Source organism: Neopsephotus bourkii, unplaced genomic scaffold (assembly GCF_033783945.1).
Source record: "Neopsephotus bourkii isolate Nb327-2 ecotype Australia unplaced genomic scaffold, CSIRO-AGI_Nbou_v1 NB_1630, whole genome shotgun sequence".
Classification (NCBI taxonomy): Eukaryota; Metazoa; Chordata; class Aves; order Psittaciformes; family Psittacidae; genus Neopsephotus; species Neopsephotus bourkii.
In genome coordinates, this window is record NW_026902105.1 from 2,426,270 (window position 1) to 2,450,528 (window position 24,259).

The window sequence follows — 24,259 nt, forward strand, 5'->3', positions numbered from 1 at the left end:
GTTAAAACATTATCCACATCTAAACTATATTGAGAATGGGAAGTAGGGGACTCAAGGGTGTCGATCATGGGATATGTATCTGTCTAATATATACATGCACACAGAGATTTTTAACTTAATGCAGGGCTGAAAATGAGTTGAATGAATGAAAATTATCAGGGTCAAATCACATGACAGCTAGTGCTAATTGGCACTGGGAAGGAGACTGAGGCATTCTTCTCCCCTCTCATGCTGCTGTATCTTTACTGACACCGTTTGTCTCTGTGCTTTTGTAAGTAAATAAACGGTTGGAGAATTTTTACTTGCTGGTGGCACTGGGAGACTTGGTCGAGCCCAGAGGAAGGTAGCTCATGGGGTGGGTGCGCTCATCTTCCCAAGGTGCCAAAATAAAACCCTGGCACTGGTGAAAGCGCTGGTAAACGCCCTCTAGTGACAGCGACAGGGTTTGCTGCTTGTTTAGGAAAGGACATGAAGCTGAGGCAATTATTGCCCGGCCCTTTCTCATGATTAATTAAAGAAATATTATGGGGCCACTAAAAAAACCACAGCAACCAACCAAACAAAAAAGCCCCCCCCCCAAGAAAACAACATCAAGCATATATTTTTTTATACATTTTAAAAGTGTGAATTCCACTGTTATAACCCAGTCTGACAACCCTGAAGAGAAGGTGGTGAGGAAAGTGCCTGATTTATTACAATCATCTGGATCAGAGGAACTGCGCAGTAAATTCCACCCACCTAAGTACTGAAATGTATCTTAGTTTGAAATGTGGAAGAGAAAAATGTTTCTGTGCCTGACAGTGTTCTTACAAATGGTGTTTCTGCAGCGATGGTGCCTCTTTAGGAGCACTAGGCACATTTGTATGTTAACTTGGATAAATCACAGGCAGAGGTGTCCAGTTTTCAAGAAACAGTTGCTGATAGATCAGTGCTTCTAGCTGAAATGCAGTGTAGCTGTTGTGGAAAGAGTATCCCTGAAGAAAGAAACCCCCATTTAGCTAAGTGGTACATACATATATATATATATATATATATATATTATAAGTATTTACTCAAGCAGCTGCTTAAATTTAGTACTCTACATGTAAACTAGAAAGTAGCACCACCTCAGACCTTGTATGTGCTTTGTGACATAAATGTATGAGATAAAGACTTGAAAGATTGTAATCGTGTGCCGCTCGCTATTTATTCTCCAATCTTTTGTCTGTAGTATTTTCCAGTAGGTTATCTTCAAAGCAGCTGGTACAGTGCACATCTTGTTTGTCAGTGCTAATTCTCTCTGCCTTTGCAGTCTTTTTAACATGTGCAGATCATTGATGCTGCATATGATAAGAGAATACAATTTTTATTCCTTAAGTAGGTTGTCAGGGAAACTTGCTACCAGGCTTATTTATATTTATATATTGCAAGATGCTTTAGCCACTGTGTATGAAGGAACTAGGGATTCAGAGGTATTTTGATTTTTCTATATGTGATTAACTTTGCTGAAAAGTACCAGAAGCATTTGGCTTGGCAAATATAACATAGTTCCAAAATCAAATAAATGAATCCTGTTTTCTTTATATAGTTCCTGCCATCTTGTCTTCAGTGTGAATTGTCACAGAGAAAATGGATTATCATAGCATATTGAGCAAGTCTAACTGCCTATTAAGCTTTAGAGAGAAGGCTGAAGTCTATGTGCCTGTCCTACCAAATGTGGAGTGCTGTGGCCTTGAACTAGGAACAGATGTACACATGAGCTTCATAATGGTCGAGGGAGTGGTACTGAATGATGGTAAAGGCTTTGGTAGGCTGGAGCTATGATGCAAAACATAAGCTTAAGTGAGTCGAAAGCTTAAGGGACTTGGAAAAAAGGTATTTAGAATCAGCTGAAATTCATAGGCTGTGTTTTGCTGATGGCTTCTAGCAGAAACACTTGTTGCATTTATACTAGGTCCATGCATCAATGAAAAAAATCAAAAATTCATTCAGTTTGACTGGTCGGAGTCTAATTTATAGTTCCCTATGAGTGGGTTATTTCTTCTGTCCTGAAGATATGGAAATTCTGATTTATTAGATATGCGTCAGATAGCTCAGCTGTGAAAACTATCCATCAGAAATGCTCCGGTATGCAAAAACCTGACTGTGGTCTATTGTCTCAGCCCGTACAGCAATAATGTACATTGTGTAGACTTGACTGGCCCCTGCACTGTGCCATGTGGAATCCTCCTAGCTCAGAAGGGCTGGTAGGTAGTTTCGTTGGGTATGCAGTTGCTGTATTTGTAAAGTGACTGTGGCGCAAATGAGCACTGGCAGGTGGGAATGGCTGCCCTGCTTGGAGACTGCCTGCACCCCAGGGGAATTGGGGGTGTCTTGCCTTGGATAAATGAAGATGAAGGTGTGAAGCTTTACCAAGGTCATGGCTACAGAGTATATAAAACCCCCCAGTAAAACATGTACTTTTTATTGTATATAAAAGGCTGAGTCCTCCTCAGTTTCTGCTTTCCTGAGAGGAAACTTGCGCTTGGTGCCAGGCACAAAATAACTTTCACACTTCATTCCGCTGCCTGGAAGCAGCAGCATGGCAGCACTGAGGTAGGGCTGTGGCCACCTGGCAGGGCTGCTGTGCAGCACTGGGCTCTCAAGGATGTGCCTTCTGCAGGACAGAGGCTGTGAGGTATATTTTTACTCCTTTCTGTTAAAGAACAAGTAGCCTTTAAAGATACAAATAGAATCATAGAACTGTTTGGGTTGGAAAGGACCTTAAGATCATCTAGTTCTAATCCCCTGCCATGGGCAGGGACATCTTCCACTGGACCAGGTTGCTCAAAGCCCAATCCAACCTTGCCCTTAATATTGCCAGGGATGGGGCAGCCACAGCTTCCTTGGGCAGCCTGTTCCAGTGCCTCACCACCCTCACAAGTAAAGAGCTTCTTCCTTATATCGAATCTAAACTTCCCCTGTTTAAGTTTTAACCCCTTACCCCTTGTCCTACCACTACAGTCCCTAATGAAGAGTCCCTCCCCATCACCCCTGTAGGCCCCCTTCAGATACTGGAAGGCTGCTATGAGGTCTCCATGCAGCTTTCTCTTCTCCAGTCTGAACAGCCCCAACTTTCTCAGCCTGTCATCATACAGAAGGTGCTCTAGAATCAGTTTTGATAGGGGCACATCTCTGAATCCCTGAAGTTCCATGGCTGAGGTTAATGACAGCTGGATTGGGTCCTGGGTCTGGAGGCAATGTGTCTGTTAGACACCTTCATGTTTGTTAAAGAGCTGTTTCTTTCTCCACCTTTTTCAATCTTTATAGATCTATTGATAGATCACAGCCAAGAGTACACCTTTCCTTGCATTCTTTTCGAGTTTGGTTCAATGGCTCATGTGTAAATTTTGCCATCTTGAGTGGATATTTTTGGCTTTCCTTACCTCCCTCCCTGCTTTCTTTTTAAGAAAATTCTAATTTTAATTTGGGAAAAAATCTTTAATTTTGCATGCTGACTGTTGGGAGCATATGGATCTTTAATACCCTTCACAGCGTGACAATTCATATTTATAAAGTAAATTAGGAGAACTTCAAAGGAGGTGTTGCTGCTTTTTATGTCAATAACAAGTTTTATTTTCTAAACTTGTTGAGAATGTATTTACATAACAGAAGCCTGCAACTTCCTAGGAGTTCCTGGACCCTAACAGGGCAGTGCTACATTGCTTTCCAGTTTCTGGAGGGCTTCTCCCTGTTTGAAATTCCTTTATTTTTCTGTAGGAGCCTTTGTACTGTTGGCAAGCTGTCAGTGTAGCCTTCCTGCGCTGGCAAATCTCAAAGGCCTCTACAAAGCTGGCCACAGTGGAGCTATGCCACCCCCAGATGAGGTGGGTGGAGGAGAGTTTAGGAAAAAGCTTAGCACAGACATAATCCAAGATGATAGCGATCCTGCAGGTGCTTCACATCAGTACATACGCAAGGTATGTGGTCTGAGTGCTTTGTCCATTGCAGTGGTGCTGATCTCAGGATGTCCTATGCACAGGATGTGGTGGCAACAGCCCCCTACAGACTGCACGCTGCCTGAGCCATCCATCCCATCTTATCCAACCCAGCATGTGGATATGTTCCCCTTGCTGTTTCCAGTCCTGGGGGGATGCTGGATGTGCCAGCCTGAATTTTGGGCGTTGGTGATCCATTCAAAGGTGGCATATTCCCAAAAATCCAGACAGATTTATCTGTAATGGTATGACCAGTCTCTATTTCAGCATTTCTGATGTGTGTGTTGCTGTAGTTCCAGGCATTGAAGGGTACGACGTTCACAGTGGTTCCTCTTTGGATAATATCTGTGGGTTGTCTTTTTTTGCATCAGGGAGCAGAAAGGAAAATCAGAGATGAAGAAAGGAAGCAGAACAGGAAGAAAGGCAAAGGCCAGACATCTCAAGCCTCGTGTAATAACTGTGAGTAAGATGGGCCTTTCTGGTTTGGGACTAAGTCACAATTAACGTGCCTCCTCTCATAACCATGTTGCTCTGTGATCCTCCTAGCAGCGGAAGGGAAGTTGAGTGCACTCCCTCTGCAAAAAAAGAGCGATATCACCTTCTTCAAAACAATGGCTGACCTGGATTCCCAGCCAGTTCTCTTCATACCGGATGTTCACTTTGGAAACCTACAAAGAACTGGACAGGTAGGAAATGATAATGAGAGGAGCTGGGGCCCACTTGCTGTCTGGCTCTTGTGCTCTGAGGCAGGGTTTAGGAAAATAAATCACTTTTCACAGGGACCCCTTGTTTGAGCTCTTGTTTTGGTAAATGTAGCTCCTGGCGAGTCACTTAAAAAGACCTTGCAAAAGACAAGCGCCTTTCCGAGTTCTGAGTGAGAAAAAGGAGTTTATGCTTCATTAAAAACCAACTGGTTTGTGTTTGTTACGGTTTTGACGTTCTTTTGCTGAGAAGAAAGAATGAAAGAGTCAGAAATTTTGAAATAGGAGGTTGTGACTGAATGTGCTATATGGCTTGATGAGATAAAGTGCCACCTTGTGGTAGCAGTCATCCCCCTCCCTGTCGCGACGGAAAACAAAAGACCAAACTCCTACATGGGTAAGGAGGTCCAGAGGAGGCTCACTAAACACCACTGCCCATTTTGTATCAGCATCACCTGGAGATCTGGGAATTTCCTGGCAGAAAATGTTTTCACTCTACAAGTAAAAATCTGTCATGCTAATGTTAATATTTAGTATTGGCAGTCATTATCACCAGTGAAGTAGTCTTGGCTGACTTGACTTTTTAAGACATGCTTTATTACTTGCTGGGAAATTGCAAACCTGAATTGAAGGGTCAACTCTGACAATTTTTTGAATATGAACCTGTTATTTATTGACAACTTGGAGAGTAGAATGAGACCTTTATGCATGTGTTTATAAAGACAAATAGTAGATGAGGAAATTTTATATGCGTCTTGCTGCCAAATATTAAAATAATGAAGTTTAAATGATACTGAGTGATGGAATTGTCATTTATTTTAAAGCAGTGAGATTTGTGGTAGAGCGAAGCACAGGGAGTGCAGACACTGCAGTCGCAGCTGTCACTGACTGACTCTCCAAAATTGGAAAGACACCCACTCACATACATATCAGTGCTGGTACCTTCTGTCCTCATGGCTTTCAAACCAGAATGTGGATTTGTCTCAAAACAGGAGAAGGTGGAAGCATTCCTTGGTATATATAATCCTGTAAATAATTTTCTAAACTAAGTCGAAGATGCCCTTGTTTGCTAGCTCTTGGGCAATGTTCAACCCTGGCTCTTCTGCTGCTGTAGAAGTTGAAGTTTTGGCATTCTTGCAGTCCTGAACTTGCCAATTTAATTGTATATTACTTAACATAAGAATGATGTATTATGATAACAGTTTACTATTTATGAATGTTCTATCATGAAAGTGTAGCCACTTTCAGGTCCTGATCACAGAATGAGTTACAGACCTCAGCTTTGCACACAGACAACTCTGAGCTATCATCATTGTACAGGTTCAGAAGTGAAGAGCTGTGTGTGCTCTTGAATGTTGCCAGCACAAGTGCTGGAACCTGCCTGAGATTCCCTGCTCTGCCCCAGCAGAACATGGGGTTTTGGTGCCCTGCTTTGCCCTATGCTTGCACAGTAACTCAGCAGCTGGAATGCTGGTGCAATTGTTGGTGCAGACCCTCGGTGCAGGCACGTTGTGAGGAACTTGACTGATTATTCTGTAAACCTTTTGACAATAGACTGTGATTTTATGCCTCCCCTGCTGTTAGCTGCATTTGCTGCTGTTGTCAGTTTGGTCCCAATGACTGTGAGCTATACTGATTTGCAGAAAGCAGTGGTCTGGACTTGAGCTTCTGCCCACAGCACAGTTCTGGTACAGTTCAGCTCTACCATTAGTAATTGTATTTCCATTAGGGCTGTAGTTTATATATTAGTCTTTATAGTTTAATTAGATTTTTAGACAATATTAAATACATACAGAAAGCTTGTGAGTGTTGTGGCTATAATTGTATTAGGTGTCATTCAGGTGAGCTGTGATCTAATTTAGAGGATCGTAAAATAGCTGGGAAAATGATATAAACCAGGGAGAGGGCAATGTCTGTCAAAATGCTTCAGTATTTTTCCACTAGATGATATTCAACAGCAGCGTTTTTAAGCCACACTTTTTCCAGATCACAATTAGAGCTAGAAATGTTTGTATTTTATAGAAGGAAAAGGATTTTTAACAGATAAAAAAACTGCAAACCACTTTTTATGTTTTCTCCATTTTGAAGTTATTCTGATAAGCAGGTGCCTGAGTTTTGGGAATAACTGGTTTTTTTTATTTCCCCACCCTTCTAGGTTTACTATAATACAGATGATGAGAGAGAAGGGTAAGACATTTATTGTTTCACAAACTTTGCAGTTAGCAGTTCAAACTCATAGAAAACAGACACAAAACATGAAATCAGATAAAGCTGATCCCCTTTCTCCCCCTTCCCTCATGTTCCCCACATGCTAACAGTAGGCAACTAATATGGAGAACTGGTAGAAGGAGGTTTATTTTATGGTAACTTTGTTTTCCTTCAGGTGAGCTGGCTGCTTTTTTATATCTTTTTTTTATTACATTTCCAAGTAAAACATTTTAAAGAACCCTAAGGTTCAATACAGGGACAGGATAATATATTTGATAATAAAATACTTACATATATAAATGAAGCACTGAACTTCCTAAAGCATTCCTGAAAGCTGTTTAGCAGTGCTCATGTGCACATGTGTGTATGTATGCAACAAACAGGAACTGCAGAGAGAATACCCAAGTGTTCCAGAAAAGAAAGGTGGAAAGAGAAGAGGAGATCCTGGGAAGGGAGATGGTTGGAAATGGGAGCATCCATATTTGGCTTTGGAGGGACTGGAGGAATTGCACAAAGTCCATGAAATAGTTATGAAATAAAGGCTTCAATGTGCGGCTAAAGTTCAGCTAGTGTTAACTGCAATGTGTGCAAGCTTGAATCCTGAGTGAGCACCCTCAAATCTGAGAGCTTGGAGTAACAGCTGGACTCACGTAAGCTTGCAAGTGTCCTGTGGCAGGGATTGGCCAGGCACCTGCAGCTAGCATTGACTTGAAAACACGAGGCCCTTTTTTTTGTTTTATGAATCTAATGTTGTTCATAAGGCTCACAGTGGAATTAGGGAAACAAAGGCTTTGAACTAAGCACATTGCTTCAGTTCTCTCCTCCAACACTAAAAGGAGGGAACGAGTTCTGACATAGTTATGCCAAAGGGAGGGGGCAGCTGTAGTGCCTTCAGCTTCCCCAGCAGAGCATTTCACAGCCTTGGGCTGGATCTGGCCCAGCATGTTACGCTTTTGAACTTGCTGGCATGTATGGTCTTTGACATTAGAAATATTGCTGGTGTTACCTGAGGCTGTCTCCTTGACCCCACAGAGGAAGTGAATCAATGGGTAAATATGGGTTCAGGTCCTTAGCTGTTTCTTCCCCCCCGCCCCCTTCCCTCAATATTTAAACAATTGAGAGCCTTTGGGGTTTTCCAAATAGTGTGTAATGTTGGAATGTGTTTCTCTGTCACCTGTCCCAGCCAATCAGTTTGGGCAGTTTTGAGAGGGCTGGAAAGTTCAGTTAAGCATCAGAAGCTAAATACTTGCAGTCTCTGGTCTGGTGCTACTTGAGTAGCTAGTGGGGTTTTTGCCAGAGTACAAAGTGAGTCATGACTGCTGCTGTTGTGAGTGGGTCTCCTCCCCTGCTGGGAGCACAGTTACTGATATGGTCCCTGTTGTGATTTTTCTAGTAGCAGTGTCCTGGTCAAAAGGATGTTCCGGCCTGTGGAGGAGGAGTTTGGTCCATCCCCTTTGAAACAAATGAAAGAAGAAGGCCTGAAAAGAGGTAATAATTCTTAACTGCTAGAAATAATGCTGTGGTACTCATGACTTCAAGCTGGGAAGGGCAGGTGTGGCTCAGACCAACTCAGTTGTTAAACACTAGTCAAATGCGGGGTAGATGGGAGAAGAGATCATTACACCTGCCAGTGTACAAGGAGATGTTTAAACAAGCCCTAGTAAGGTCTTAGAATCAGAAAACAAATTAGAAAGGACTGTGCTATCTCAAGAAGGGATCAAGACAAAAGTGTATATAACATATAAAAAAAACGAGAAAGCTTCTTGATCCTTGGCCAAGCTACATAGTTCATAAATGTTCCAGTAGCAAATCTGTGGTTGTCTATTTTTAACTTTTGCTCATCTTTTCTGTTCTGGATGGGATCACAAGCAAATATGCAGGATGCACTGGGTCAAATACAGAGACCTAACACAAGCAAGCTCCTGCTGACTGCAGGCTTGAATCAGCCTGAATAAAACCTTAGAAATTTCTTAACAAATTAGAAATATAAGGCATGGAGAGACATCTTCCAGCAGACCTAATTGAATTGTTAAGAGTTTGCTTCCCTTAACTGGGGTTAAGTGAACTACCCTGAGTGAATATTATGGTCATGTTTCATATGCTATACCAATTCCTGTTTTCCAGTCTGCTACAATGAAGCCTAAGTTGAGTAAGTAACATTGAAGCAATGGTTTAGGTATTGCTTTTAAACTTTGCACTAAAGGTAAGGATAAGCAGACAGTGATTTTGTCCACAAAATCTGCTGTGTGTACAGTCACTTCCAGTGCAGTGCTATAGGTGACAACTTCCTACACTGCCACAGTTAGACAGCCTGGAGGATATTTGCCATTCCTTCAATCTTGTGAGTTCTGTCATGTGTGTTTGTTGGAAACTCCAGGATTTTGACCAACTTGTGTAACTCAGACTTGCAAATATTTTGAGGTTCCCACATCCGTTTGTGAAACAACAAAGCAACAAGGTAGAGAAGTGAGCTGAATTGATCTTAGCTGCACCATTTGTAAGACTCATCTGAGCTTTAGAAACAGTTCCTATGAGCATTTGCAAAGTTTCTCTGTTGGTTAGGGTGGTGTTCTTGAACTAGTGGAAGCATACAGGGTTACAGGATGGAGACTGATATCTTCCTGGACTAAATGTGAACATACTCTTGTTTTAAATAAATCCTTGATGAATTATGTGAGGTCAGCTCTGAGTGCAGACTTGCATCTGGCTGACTCAAGGTGTTGACCAAATTCACACTATCAGGGCTCCATCAAGCAGAATTGCACAGCCACAAGGGCTACATAAAGAACTGTCAGAACTGGAAGCCTGGAATGTTGCCTGCAAGAAGGTATTGGTTTGCTTTCTGCCCTTTGCTGTGGTAAGTTGTTTTAATATCACCCAGGATTTGCAATCATTTCAAGGGGAAGATTTCAAACAAAAAAAAGTTTTTCAACTAGTGGCAAAACTATGCTAAGTAATTAAAACCAGGAGAGTCACGGAACCAGGGAAGCTGGAGGATGCTCTCTTCACATCCCCTTCCTGTTCAGTGTTTCTTGCAATTTGGACTATGCTGGCTGGAGGCCAAGCCTCTTTCAGCGTGGCCTTTGCTCTTTGAGCTTCCTGCCATAGGGAATCCTGCATCTGGGATTGTACTGGTGGAGTAAAGCTCAGCTGAATCTGCCCATTTGACGATACTGTCTTTGCCATAGGAGTCATCAGGAATTAAAATGTTTTGCTGTTTTTCCCAGGCTTAGCCATACCAGAAACTGGTTTTGTTCTCCCAGATTTATTTGGTCCGGCAGAACCTGTAACTCTTAGAAGAGCATGTATAGATGAAGCACTGGTGTAATCTTTGAGAGAGAGCAGGCCTGATATGTGAAAATATGAATTAAAAGCAGTGTAATCGCAAGGTGGCTCTTTATCGGTAAGTATCACGCAGTGAGGTGTTCAGGCCCAGCTGAAGAACTGAAGTGACAGTGTATGGCCTCGCCTCTGCCTGATGGACCTGATTGTAGTACTCTCTGGTGGAATCAAAAACATTAAGGGGCAGCATGCAAGAGAACAGGTCCGAAGGGGTTTGCAAACCATTGGTAAAACAAGGTTCATATTCTCGGGTAGCTGCGTCTTTGTGGATTCATCTCCGTGACCTCTAAGGGGGATACAAGTGCTCAGTGCAGAAATGTAGAGTATGTTAATCTGCAGCAAGTGTGCAATGCAGCTAGTCACATGGCTAGACTTGTGGCTTGTTCCCGTTTTGAGTTCTCAGAGTTTTCAAATCACATTCCCTTTTGGATTTTATAGGGAGTTTCCTGTTGATTATAAATCCAGCAGCTGCATTACAGATCAGGGAGATTTCCAGTCCTCTAGTTCTCAGCTTGAAGAAAGCCATATTTTTGTCTATATATATATATTGCAAACTGTATTATTAAAGTGAGCACATCTACAGCCTGGTGACAGCAGGATCAGGGGGCATCAAGTATGAGTTGTATCACATTGTCACAACCATGGCTTGGCATTCAGTGGCAATGCTGCTGAGCCCAATAGAGCCTTTACAGCCCCTTTTCTTCCATCCTGGCTGTGCTTGCTGCTGCATGCCAGCTGGCCTTCTCTCAGTGGTTATCCAGCATGAAGGCTTGTGGGGCTGCATTGTAAGCTGAAGCAAGGACCTGATTTGTCTCAAGAACAACTCAGAAAAAAGGGTTGTTTTTTCACTCACATCTGCTGTTTGAGAGAGTACATCACCCAGGAAAATTCACTGAGACGGGCCAGAGTAACAGAGCATAAGGGCAGGGATGAGACAGGAGCTTCTTAAGGCATCACTGTCACCAGAAGTTATTTATGGAGGAGTGCCCTAATGAATCAAAGCTGGGATTTTCACACCTGTTGGGGGAAATTAAAAACCAACAACCCCCCATATGTTTACTAATCCTGGCTCTCTGTGTGTGCAATAGTGATTCAGGTTTCCCGTTATCCTTGTAATGGATCCATCACTGAGCATAGCGTTGCCTGACATGCCAAGCACAAGAGATTTAAAGCTCAGCACATGGGTTGTATGATGTCCCCAACTTTAACCTCAGATCGAGTGATTTTTTGCTCCATTCAGATATGTTTGTAATTATTAATTAATTGCAGAGGTCCACGTGATTGAAAAGCCAGGAGTTACAGGACAGCCCTCTAATCACAAGGAAATAATTATTGGTGAAAGTAGCACATTAAGTGCTTGCTCATGCCAGTGAATGCATCAGACCCAGTAAAATCTAACTACTGATGCAGATTTTTTTTGTTGTTCTCTTACATTCTGACAATTATTTAGGTTGTGACCTGACAGTATCTCAGCTTTTAAGCCCTTTAAGAGGACACTCTCAGACAGGTCCCAAAGAACTATTAAAACATGGGTGAATAGGATGTTGGCTCTGCATGCCTGTGATAGCAGCTTGAATTAGATTTAAAACCCCACCATTATCCTGCACATCTGGTTTGTAACCCAAGGCAGGAAACTGATCTGCTCATGTGTTGCATCTTTATTTTCAATCATTTCAAAACCTGGGCAAAGAAGATACAAAGAAGATACATTTCTCTGCAAATGGGCCTGACTCCACCCTGCTACGGTCTTGACCTGAGAGTTAGGTTCCAAACAACTGCTTTTGCATGAAAAAATACTGTCATCTCAGTTGTTTAATCTGCAAGTCATCCATTGAGTTACCCGGTGAAGATATCTTTTGGACCACAGGTTTCAAAAGACATTTTTTTCTGTGTACGAAAAAATGAGAGATGATTACCAATGTAGTTTCTCACTCAGACTTAAAATACCTAACAGTGCATGCATGTTTGTACCTCACATGCAGCACTGCTATTTGAAAAGGCAGTTTATTTAGGGAACAAAATAAGTTCTGGAACATCTTAGTTAACTTGCTACTTGATCCGTCATGCGAGATTGCGCCTAACCACTTCTCTAGTGTTTATGTTTATTTGCTTTGTAGCTGCCTGCTTTGCTTTTGTCATGTCAGCAAGTTTCTCCCTCCTACCTGTACAAGTCAGAAGGAGAACAGAGCTGGAGAGGGCAGAGGACTGTGTCTGTGAGCCACTGAGACTCAGCAGGACATCTGAGGGAGGAAGAGGATATTTTCAGGGGTACAAATGGCATTCGGGTACCTGAGCAGGTGTGGGCCTGCCTGCCAGCTGTGCTTTTGAATGTCTCCCCTGTAAAGTCTCAAATGACTTTGGACTTGTTCTTTCCAGTGTTTATTTTCAGACTGGCCAGGTCCATTTGCAGTCATCTGGGTGGTCATGCCAGAGAACTGTTTCTTTTCCTTGTTGTTGATTTTGCTTTCAAAGGCTCACCCAAAGGTAAACCAGACTTAGCTTTTCTGAATGTCCTTTCCCAGCCTTTTGCATGAAGCCTGGAGAAGTGCAAGACGAGACACAGATTTAGAAAGACCTAGCGTGTGTGATTTGCTCTGAGCCAAGGACAGGTCCCCAGTGCTTTTTAGTTTCTCTGGTTTCAGTAAATGGAGGTTGAAATTCTGGAAGATATAGCTTCCTTACATTAAATTTGCTGCATCTTCTTTGTGTGCTTTCAAAACAACTATGATTTGTCTTCCCCATTTAGATCACTAATGATATAAGAGCGTATCTTTTTAAAGTGCAGACTGTCTTCAGTGCTTCATTTTATCTGACATGGATTAATATTTGTTTTTCTACACAGTGTGGGTTGTTTCATCTGTTCAATTGACTGAACCTGCTCCAAGTCTGACTTTTTTTATTTCAGTGCTTTTGTATGTGAGGAAGGAGACAGATGAGGTGTTTGATGCTTTGATGCTGAAATCACCCACAGTAAAGGGGCTAATGGAAGCGGTAAGTATCTGATGTCCTCACATTGTTTGTCTTTCTTAGCAAGAAAATCTTGTGGCTTTCGATGTATTATTGAGATAAAACATAATCTAAAGATGAAATTATTCTCAAATACATTTAAAGCAAGAGGCTTTCTGAGGCACGCCTCTGAAATGCTGGCATGTTCTGAATTCAGTGCTGTAAGCAAGTTGCTGGGATTAAATAGTGTTGTAGAGCTGATCTATTGAAGGCCTGTGCCTTGAGGAATGGAGGTAATTAACCAGTGTCAGGAATGTAGAGAGGTGCAGGCTCCATTGTCTGAAATGTTTCTTTCGGAACTGATTATTCTGTTCAGTTGCCTCTTGAATCTTCTGTAACGCCCATTGGTGTGTTCACAGTCGTCTTTTAAAGAAGAGGCCCAAGGATGCACTTTTTCTGTGTAAATCTATATGGCTTTTGTGCAATTGCTGTTCTTAGCATATCAGAGGCAGCTGCTGAGCCAATGCAGACTAGTCATGCATATATCTTCAGTCTGCTTCCTTCGCTAGCCCTCACTCAGAGAGTGATCTACCTACCAGCCTGCCTCTTTGCTCCTTCTTTGACTTGAATTTTTTGCTTGCTACCTATGAATTGTAATAATTTCCGCATTTAATCCTGTTTGTAGGAGCTGAAGGCTAGTAGATATGTGAAATTTGGGGAGGGAAGAGTTAAGAAGCAACCACATGTCTCAGTTCAGTGAGGGGACTAATGTGTGACTGATGTGAGACCCAAGCTGATTTCCAGCCTTTCTTACATGTAGCGGAGAAGGCAGGAATGGATGAAAGTGTCCCTAGAACTTTCCCTAGCACTGTCCCTAGAAAGTTCAGCTGAGTGCTAGAAGTGTGTGTACTCGTACTCATAAACTGTCACAGGGTCTTGTTGCATGTGGGCACTTCAAATGCAGTAAAGACTGAGTTACTTGGTCAGTATTTGGCCAGTAGCAGAAGGCAAAAAAGATTTGTGGGTTAGTGAAGTTGTTTAAAGCACCAATTCAGATCAGGGTATCTCTGGGGAGAGTCAGCTGCATTCTAAGGATGTCCTAACCATGCTTTCGCCAACACTGTTAGCTGTGACTGCAGCTCAGTTGTTACGCAGAACACACATGTGTAATAACAGCCAGGATTCACTTGAAGAGGCTGAAGTCTGATTCATGATAAGCTGTAACATAGTTCCATCTTGTCTCTGTATGGAAGTTAAAAGCATGTTATAATCCTTCTATAAGCCTTCAAGCTAACATGAATATTTTATTTCCATTAGTCTGTGCCTCTCCATGCCTATTCTCCAGCCACTGTGTAACATAAAAACAAAGCTGGTGCAGAAGCGGGAGAGGTTTCTGCATACCTCTGTAAGCATAGCTACTGACTCAGTGGCATGTTTTCAGTACCAGAGAAATCTGATCTGTTGTGAAATGTCCCAGTTCACTGGAAGGAACACATTCAGAAAATCTGAATTCTCTTTGGTAGGATAACATGGATAAATCAATGCCAAAAAGCTGTCAAACTGCATAATCTCAGAATTCTCTCTACAGTCATTTCAGCATGCATGTGATTTTGTAATTGTGCACATCCTAAATGCTTAACTCTAAATTCAGTATAAGAACTTAGAAACTGAGGCTCTGAATATTACAGAGCCCCAGCTATGAGAGACAGCACCAAGGATCTGGAATCATACCCTCCTCCTTTGTTCATGGATTTTACTTGTTTGTGTGTGTGTGTTTTGGTTTTGTTTTGGTTTGTGGGTTTTGGGGTGGTGTTTTTTTGTTAATCACTATTCCTGGTCTGTGGCTTTCTCTTAATTTTCCATGATTAATGATACTGCTTTCTCAGATACTATGTTTGTTTTATTCTGAACAATTGATGTAATGAACAATTAGATTCCTTCTCTGCTTGCTTTCTTCTGGCAGATATCTACAGGTCTCAGGTTTCAGAGATACAGTACGTCTCAGAATGTGATGCAGCTGTTTGGCTTTTTAGATGTTTGCATCCTACTCTGGTCAGTCTTGATCAACAGAAAATAGTGAAACAATTGCCCGTCACAAACCATCACACACATGTGATGACTGACCAGCTCTAAATCCTGCTTTCAGCCTTATCTAAAACCAGGTTAACTTTGTGGATCTCACTAGACCCCCAGTCTTACATTGTGCAGATTCATAGATTAATTCAAATTACAGAAGGCAATCTAAACTGGGAAATTCAAGCATCTCCCGAAGTCTTGCTAAAATTACAAGTGACCAGCTGAGCTTAACAGAGCTTGCTTAGACCAAAGTTTCATAGATACCTGTCTATGCATGTATCTTTCCAAGCAAAGGAGGGCAACAGACTGGACCATTCCATAGAAATAAGTTGGCAAAGATGTTTTCCTGCACGCCTCAACCAGTCCCGATGTTGCCCTATCTTCCCAACTCCAGCATAGAAAGCATTTCTGGTGTCTTCTGCAATCAGATATGTGCTGCAGACAGACTTGCCATGCCAGGGAACTGCAGCCAAAGGGATACCCTGACCATTATTTCAGTGCCACTCTGAAGGCTGTCCCACTGTTGTCAGTCATCCTAAGAGAAGGAAAGAATTCTTTGCTCAGGTGACTGAAGAATGATGATGGAGATTATAAAGGAAAATATTCCTCCAAATAAAGATATATTTTTAAATGTTATTGTAGCCTGCTTGGGGCCAGGTGAGAAATCCTGTTGTTTTATATGGAAGTTGGCAGTAGTGGTGTTCCCCCTGAGTTGGCAACAAATGTGTTTCAAAAGAGGGTGTTAAGTGAGATGCCCTAGCAGATGCTAGCTCTCTGCTTTCTCAGATTTTGCAACAGGACTTAGCACATTTGCACTGGAGACTCATTTTCTGAGCCTGTAAGGGGGAGGCCCTCCCATACCACTACTTCCAGTCTTGCTTCCCCAGCTTGCCGTTCGGTATAATTGGTTGAATCCCTAGGGGTTGCTGAGAAATGTGCTTATTCAGTCAGCTGGAAGTCTTTCACAAAGCTCACTAATCCCTCCATGTTATATAAATCCTACACCTGTCATAGGCAGTGTGACAGGGAAGGCTTTCTCAGACCTACCACTCATGGCTTATGTAGGAAGTGGTGTCCCAGAGTCCTAGACCACTTTGAGCAACATTTGGAATGTGTGTTAGGTATCCCAAATATCCTAAGGAAGTTTTATGCTGGAATGTGCAGAATGTTGTATATTAGCTGCTATTAAATCTTCTTGGCTCAGGAATGTTTCTTCTTCCTTGTTTATTTGCCTGGAGTCAGTTAGTAGTGTCTTCAAGTACCGATCTCTACAATACCACTACAATATCACTTCAGAGTTATTAACCCAGAGAGGAAGGTATATTGTTTCCTTATGTTTGCACAATTGTGGCATTTTCTGCAGTTTCAGGTTGCAGTTTTTCTCTGATGCATGTAATGAAGGATTTTTTTCAACAATCTGGTGATTGCGGAAACTTTTATTATCACTTTACATGAAAGCTGAAATTTAGGGGTACAACAAAAATACAGATACTAAAGTTCAGCACCAGATTGCTGATCTGGTGTCATTTTGTTCTTGGTAAGCAAAGCTAGAGGGTGAGAAAGAAAAAGAGGAGAACATGAAAATTTCTCTGAGAACTTTTCCAAGACAGTCAAGATTTACCCTCACAGTGTGGCACCTGGACACCCCAGAGGAGTCACCAGTCTTGGGTCAGGCAGCTGCAGCTGGACAACGCAGGATGAGGCATTGAAGGAAGAGAGACTTGGAAGAATAGTGGTAGACAGGGGTAGAGTGTGAGTGAAGGGCAAGGTGTGGTTACCTACACAAGTACTTCTGGCTAGAGATAGTTGATTCCTTCTACTGGGGATCATGCCTGTGGGCCCTCCCTTGGCTTTATGTGTGTAGGCTGGGTCAGGAGTTCACAAAGACTAGGTGGGGCACGCTCTCCCATCTGTGATGAAGAGTAGCTGGAATAGGTTAGAGTATCCTACACAGGGTTATGACAAACCCTGGGTTCAAATCACTGTTATTCTGCCCTCTTTGGAGCAAAGACTTGAACTTGCTTTAGATAAGGCATGTTGTGGAGCTTCTGTGTAGGATGCATTTCTGCCCTGTGCATGTGGTTACATAGCTTTTCTGTAGGCTACGTAGCCTTTTGCATAGGCTACAGGAAGCTCAGAGTGAAAAAGATTGTTTTGTAGTCTGATAGGATGCTTGATATTGTGAGATAAGACAAGTGGCGTTAAATCCCTCTTCTCCTAAATGGACAAAGTGGACCACTCCCCACAGCAGGGAGAGTGTGACCATACAGCATGTGAGCTTGCGCAGCCTTGATGCTGAATTAGGCCTCTCTCAAGGCAAGGAAGAATATGGAACCAGGACTACCATCAGCATCTCTAGCACCATATCCAAAGCGGCAGTGAAGCATGATGGTGTGATTAAAACTGAAGTAGTAAATACAATCGACAACTTATTTTGTATTTTATTCTCTGCTAGGTGCAAAACTTAAGGAGTGGATGGGTAACCTTATCAGTTACTCTTTGTTTACATCCTCCCCTTTCTGTTAGCCACAGATGCACACTGTGGTCAGAGGAAGCTGCAGTGTAAGAGAAGTTTTATTGGTTGTTCAAAATCTTGGAGTTACGCTATACTTTTTAAAATAAAATTGTATCTTAGGTGAGATGACAATTATACAAATATAGGTGAGGTAGGCAAGTACAGGCTAATTAATTCTCTCTCTCAGAGAATTCTGGCTCTCAGGAAGGGAGCCGTGCTTGGGTTCAACCTGTGGCTGTTTGAATGTGTCCTTGGTGCTGAGTTGATCCATTGCTTTCTTTCCATTTTCTGCTTCATGGTAATTGCTTTAATTTGCTTCTCTAAATTATCACTTTTTCTTAATGGAAGCCTGAACACAAACACAAAGAAAGGATTTCACAGTGACTGATGTTTGGCAGTCTTTAAATGGGTTTTTAATTGTGCATTTTGGTTCTCTAACACGGAAGATAAGTAGTCAGCTATTTGGCTGTAACTTCATTTCACCTGGGAAGAGCAGGAAGCATACTTCAGTTGGCAGTGGAGTAACACAGAACATTTATCACTGACAAAAAGTCATTTTTCTGTAATTATTTTCCATTATGGGACGATCCTTTTCTAAAGTATGAGCCGTGAGACCCGTTTCCTCAAAGAGTTATGATTTGGAGAGGAAACATGGATCAGATGGAGAGCTTGGGGACACCACCTCCACCACAGGCTCAGAATGGATGTCCAAAAAAGTTACTAACGCACTGCTGCAAAGCAATGCCAAAGCACCCCAGTGAAGTGCTTGTTGGTGTTGGTAATTTGTCAGCTGAGTAGTTCTTGCTTTTTGTGGAAGAAGCCTTTGCTTCCATGAGCTCAGAAAATCAGAATAAGAAACAGCAGAAAGGCAGCTGATCAGATTGAAATTCCCTGGTAAAATCTGAAGCTGGGAAGAGCGTTGACTCCTTGAGCAGAGCAGTAGGAGATGCTGAAGCAGTTCTGATGACTCACACCATATGAAAACTATAATCCCCAAGTTTCTGGATGGAAATGATTGTTTTTTTCTGATCAAGACGTTTAGGATCATTCTCCCTGAATCATCCTTAAATGAAGCTATGGTATGGTTGCATGTGACTTTTCTATATAGCTATCCTATCAAAATCTTCAGAGATAGTTTTTTAATGCCTTATGTGAAGCAAGAGGTGATAAATTCATATTTATTACTAGTCTTTAATGATAGTTTTGTGTATTTTTATGATTTCAGATCTCTGAGAAATATGGGCTGCCAGTTGAAAAGATTGCAAAACTTTATAAGAAGAGCAAAAAGGGGTAAGTGAACTAACTAGGGGGTATTGCAAGATCCTTTAGAAGTACTTGGAGATCCCAACTATGCCTGGGCCTCATGATGCTGGGTAGCATAAACACTTCTAAGAGACTTGCCCATATGTTTCAAATCTTAATGTCTATGGAGGCACAAAGGGATGGCAGAGAAGGAAATACAGATCTCCATTCTGTGTCTGACCAGTGTTCACAGACTTCCTGTGAAGAAACAGAGTTTGTGTTTGGAAAATATATTTGGATAAAGTCTGTTTTGTAGACCATATGCTTAATAACTGAAGCACTAGCATGGGAGAGATGCTAGTGTGGAGTTTCTCTGCAGTATTAGGAAGAAGTAGGCTACTGTTTGAATCTGAAAGGCAGTCAGGCAACGTTTGCTGCAGGGGTTTCAGCTGGGTAAATTTAGACATGGGCATCACAGCTGTGATTTCAGAATAGCTAGGCTACTACTCATCATAAATCTGAATCTCTTCACTTTAACTTTTTTCACTTCTAAATAACTGCAATAGTGTAGTGATATAATTTTAAATCTATCACTTATTTTTGGCTGTCACTCTAGCTTGGGGAATTGTGTCTGGGGATTTCTTTAGCTTTTGAGAAGACAGGTGAAACTTCTCATGTTTTGCTTCTTTCTAACACTGTTCCCAAGTGATATTTTCTTGGAAGAAACACTTTACAGTAAAAAGTGAGGAAAATACTCATATACACTTCTAATAGTTGTTGATATTCTCACATCCAAGCCGAGGCCTAGGCCTGTGAGCTGTGTGCCAAGCACAAATTACACTGCTTCCTCATGTTAGCAACGCACACCATGGAGGTGCAGCACCTCACGCAGTGTGGCTGGGTAGCAGCATGGAGGTGTAGTTGGGGGAGATACACCAGGCACAGGCAGCACCAGCTACTGTGTCTGCCAGGGATCTGGAGTGCAGTTCACCTTGTAGGCAGCTTAAGTGTGTTAACATCCAAGCACTGGCATGTCTCTTACCTTAACTACTTTGGGAAGAAGCAGTTTCTAATCCAAAGACTATGGGGCAGATCTTGATGCTGATTCCCATTGTTGTCCCTGTACTGGAATGTGTGGGAGTCTGCTTTTGCATTGTAGTGAAGCGAGCACGTGCAGTGGAGTGCATGGCTTTCCCTTTCAGAGTCCTGGTATGTAAAAATGGTTTCCTCCTTTGTCACCAGTATCTTGGTAAACATGGACGACAACATTATTGAGCACTACTCCAACGAGGACACATTCATCCTGCACATGGAGAGCATGGTTGAAGGCTTCAAGATCACACTGACAGAAATTTAGCCTCAGGCAGAACCGTTTTGTAAGGAACCACAGCATTTCATCCTTCTTGGAAAGCAGAAGATTCCCCAGGAACTTGACAGACATTGATCAGAGAAACTGTTACAAGACTGCTTTGAAAATACTGTCCATTCTGCACATGTGCACTCACTGCATATAGGCTTGGGTTTGTCAGGCACAAGGCCACTCATGTTAACCTGGTCCCTTATTTATTGTTCCCCACTCTCTAATGTATGAGCAGTTACCAGCCCCCAGATTCGTAACCAGATGAACCACTGCAAATGTGAAATGCAGCATTTTAATCCATACTTTAGTGTGGACAAGCTCATTCTAAAACATGTTAAGGAACCACACTGGTCTAGTTTCAGAAATCTGGTGTAAATCACTTTACCAGTAGTTCTCTCCATTGTTGCTAAAAAACTGGTGCAGTGCTAAACATGGGGAAAGTGGCTGACAGAGTTCACTCACTCAGACTGGTCCATATCTCTCTCTAGTGTATAGTCTTGCCAAATACCTCTGGTAGTTCTCAGCACGTAGCAATGAGGACTTGTAAGTAAGGCATTCAGCTACAAATGTCACTTGTAAGTAAATGGTAAAGAAACCATTTTAACCTTGTATATAATGTTTATAATATGCAATAATATATTTTAACTACTGTATGCAGGCATGTTTACTGCCACTATGTTTTTGTATGTACTGGGTTTAGGGTTTAGCAGAATCTTTCCTAGAGGATTAGATTCCTGAAATCTGTTGAGGAGTGTGTACTAAGAAGCTGATAACTGCATCTGCACCCATATGCTCCACCTTTGCCCACTCAGTCTTATAGTGCTACAGGGTCTGAGTGCTCTGGCACAATGGTACCCACCTTAGGTGCCCAAGTCCCAGCTGCAGATCCCTGAGTGTCCCATCCAGCTGTCACCAAATCCAAGAGGCACCACGTGTCTGCTGCCTGGTGTGCCTAGAGGTACAGAAGGGATTTCTCCTGTTCTGTTGATGAAATGGAGGCTCTCAAAGTGTGCTTTTCTCAAGCCTGTGGAGGGAAAGGTGCTTTTTGCAGCAGCCTGCTCATTAAAGCATTTCTTTAGACTGTAAGAAACGGGACTTAAAACTCTCCTTAAGGGTACTTGCTCTTGTATCTCCATTGAATGTTTCTGTTTTGACTCTTAGGACAGTTGGGTAAGGTATAAACCTGGGCGTGATGTAAATATTTTATCAAAACTGGAACAATTTTACCAGTGGAGACTGAATATCCCACAGCTGGGGTGTGGAGATTGGTCTCTCTCACAAGGGCTGAATCTGAACCCAAGTGGAGCTACAGGGTTATCCTGTCAAATTTCACCACTGTCTCATGAATTCTGTGAAAAAATAGTGCATGCTAAAATTGTAATAGGAGAAGGGTTCAAGGCCTGAATGTGTCTGTTCTGTCTCCCTCCCTCTTCCTTTGTCATGTGCTCTTTCTCCTTTTTATGAAGAGTTTTGTAGTAATTCCTTTTCTTTTTATAAAGATGTACTCCAGCAAAGATGCTGTTGCTACCCTGCTTAAGAGCAGACATCCTGGGAACGAATACAGGGGTTTTATGGTGGTTCAGTTTGTTTCTGCTTGGCTCAGGCTGAGATAAAATGTCTGTGCTGACTTAGCCCAGATACTTTTTTCCTAAAGAAAAACAGAGGACAGCTGTGGCAGGTAGCATTAGGAACTGGGACCAGCACACAGGACTGGTGAGCGCTGGTGTTAGTTCGTGTATTTCTGTTTTTTTGATGGTGGTTGGGATCCTAAGGATAGCAGCTGGGCTCTCTCAGTTGGTCATCATGTCTGGGCAGAAGCTGCAGGTGAAGCATAGAAGTAAATGTATGCAGGAGTTGAGCCCTGGTTCAGCACTCAACCCTGCCATCCAAGCTCTCTTGCTTATAGGGAATGCTTGTGGCATCTGGGGCTGGCCCGGGTTGGGATGTGCTGCATTAAGAGAACAGTGAGAATTTGGGTTTCACAGAGAAAGACAGGGATGTCCTGGCAGCACCAGCACTCAGGTAAATGGCACATTCTTGTCTTACATATGGGTGGAGATGTGCTGGCATCTGTTGGATGCTTCAGCATCTGGTGCCGAGGAGCAGTGTAGGATCAGTAAGAAATGCTGAGGCTGAAGGAGCTCTTTTCATTGCCGTTTCAGGAGCTTTTGATCAGGTGATGTCCAGGGAAGGAAGGTTGCTTCCAAGATTAACTGGAAGCTTTTCTAAATACATCTTAAAGTGTGTGAATTCCTAGTACAAAAGAACTTACACTTCTGCCTTTCGTTCCTTCTTACAGTCTCAGTGAAGGTAGCAGGGTTGAGGAAGGTGAGTAGGATTTGCCCTTATAGTAAGTTTATTTTCAAAGTAACAACTAGAGCTAGTTAAAGATGGTCTCCCTTAACTTTCTTTGCTGGGGTCTGAGAGCTTCATTTCTCTGCTCCAGATGCAGATGCATCGTGAGCACCTAAGACATTACAAACATCACATCCCCTTACACGCCTTCAGTTGTAGTTGCAGCATCAGCAGCTGCAGGAGCACTTGAACCCTGGATGCTGGTTCTGGCAGGCTACAAGCTCTGAGGTTTCACTTTGTTGGTCAAAATCAGGCTATCAGAGTGATAAGGAGGGGCTGGGAAGAGTAACGCAAACTTCTGAAGCAGTGGCCTGCCTCATGCCCTGCTTGATTCAAAGGTATTGAGGAGTACAAAGTGCTGGCATGTATATTGTTTAAAATATACATGTTGCTTTTGTTTAATGAAAAATATTGATTAATGCTGGATCTTCCAAATATTATGAGTTAAATGGAAGTAGGATTTGGCTGCTGTTCAGCAGGGGACAGGAATATCTGCCTTGCTTCCTTCGTCTCTTCGTGGCACTGCTGTGGTTATTTATTTAAAGGAACAGAACTCCCATTTCCTTTTCTTCTTCAAGACAGCAGTCTTGAATCTGAACCAGTGCAGCCTGAAGGGTGGCTTTCTCCTCAGCTTGTTTCTCCTATGAAGAATTAGAGCAGTGCAGTGTCTGTAGATGTGTATCGAGAGACTGATAGAGATGTGCAAAAGGAAAATAGTCTTCGAAGCCCTAATTTTCATCCCTGCTACAGATTTGGCACCATGTCCGTCCATTTGATGTTTTATTATGAAACCCCAAACCTCAAATTTTAGTTTCTTTCTACATAGTCAGTTGCTGATATCCCCATAATCAAGTACATCCTTTCAGTGATGTACCGTGGTGTTTCCATCAAGACATCTTGGAGGATTTTTACCACTGAATGTAAACTACCAAGAAGAGCTCTTCTTTCTTTCCTGTGTGTCCCCTCATGAAGTTTTTGGTCAATGGAATTCAGAGCTCGAGTGTCTTTCTTGTATATTTTCCTCTTTCAGTCTACAAATTGTTTAAATGCTGTAATTTAATTCAAACCGTTAGCAAAAACTAAACTCTCCAGCTGTCAGAGATGCTGTATATTGATTGATATGAACAGGACAGGAGTATCTTATGACTTTTAAAATGTAAAGCTTATGAAACGTTTATATGCTCTTCCATTTCCTATGAATTGAGACAACATACAAACAAGAATGTTTGTGCCAAAGTTTGTGACAAGCCTTCTTTCTGGCAAGCAAGGAAACTATGCATAAACAGCGTGCTTTTATATTAAGAAAATAGCTCATGTAACTTAATAGTGTTGCAAGTGGGAGAGGGCTTTGATAAACTGTAAATACAGTTATTTTATTTTTTGTACATTTTTAAGAAGGAAAAAAATAAATATTCCTATGTATGAGAGAACAGTTGCGTGCTGAGGTGTGTACTGCTCCGTACTGGGATCGAGTTCCTATTTCTGAGCCCAGAAAACTTCAAAAAGAAGAAAATATAAATTCATTCTACTGAGGGAACAAGAACAGAGACTGAAAAAA

The 24,259-nt window shown here is 42.1% G+C and overlaps 1 protein-coding gene across 6 annotated transcripts in view; it reads left to right on the plus strand.

The window, feature by feature from the left end:
• GRHL2 (grainyhead like transcription factor 2) overlaps positions 1–23,567 on the plus strand; it is a 70,421-nt gene extending 46,854 nt beyond the window's left edge. For 4 of the 6 annotated variants that reach the window (XM_061373285.1, XM_061373286.1, XM_061373290.1 and 1 more), the window contains 7 exons: positions 4,328–4,415; positions 4,503–4,642; positions 6,813–6,844; positions 8,259–8,353; positions 13,113–13,198; positions 18,970–19,034; positions 20,229–23,567. In XM_061373285.1, the coding sequence (XP_061229269.1) occupies positions 4,328–4,415; positions 4,503–4,642; positions 6,813–6,844; positions 8,259–8,353; positions 13,113–13,198; positions 18,970–19,034; positions 20,229–20,343 (621 nt within the window). In that variant the 3' untranslated portion in view covers positions 20,344–23,567. The remainder of the gene's footprint in view (positions 1–4,327; positions 4,416–4,502; positions 4,643–6,812; positions 6,845–8,258; positions 8,354–13,112; positions 13,199–18,969; positions 19,035–20,228) is intronic. The other 2 variants (XM_061373287.1, XM_061373288.1) reach the window with 2 other exon arrangements.
• The last annotated feature ends 692 nt before the right edge of the window (positions 23,568–24,259 follow it).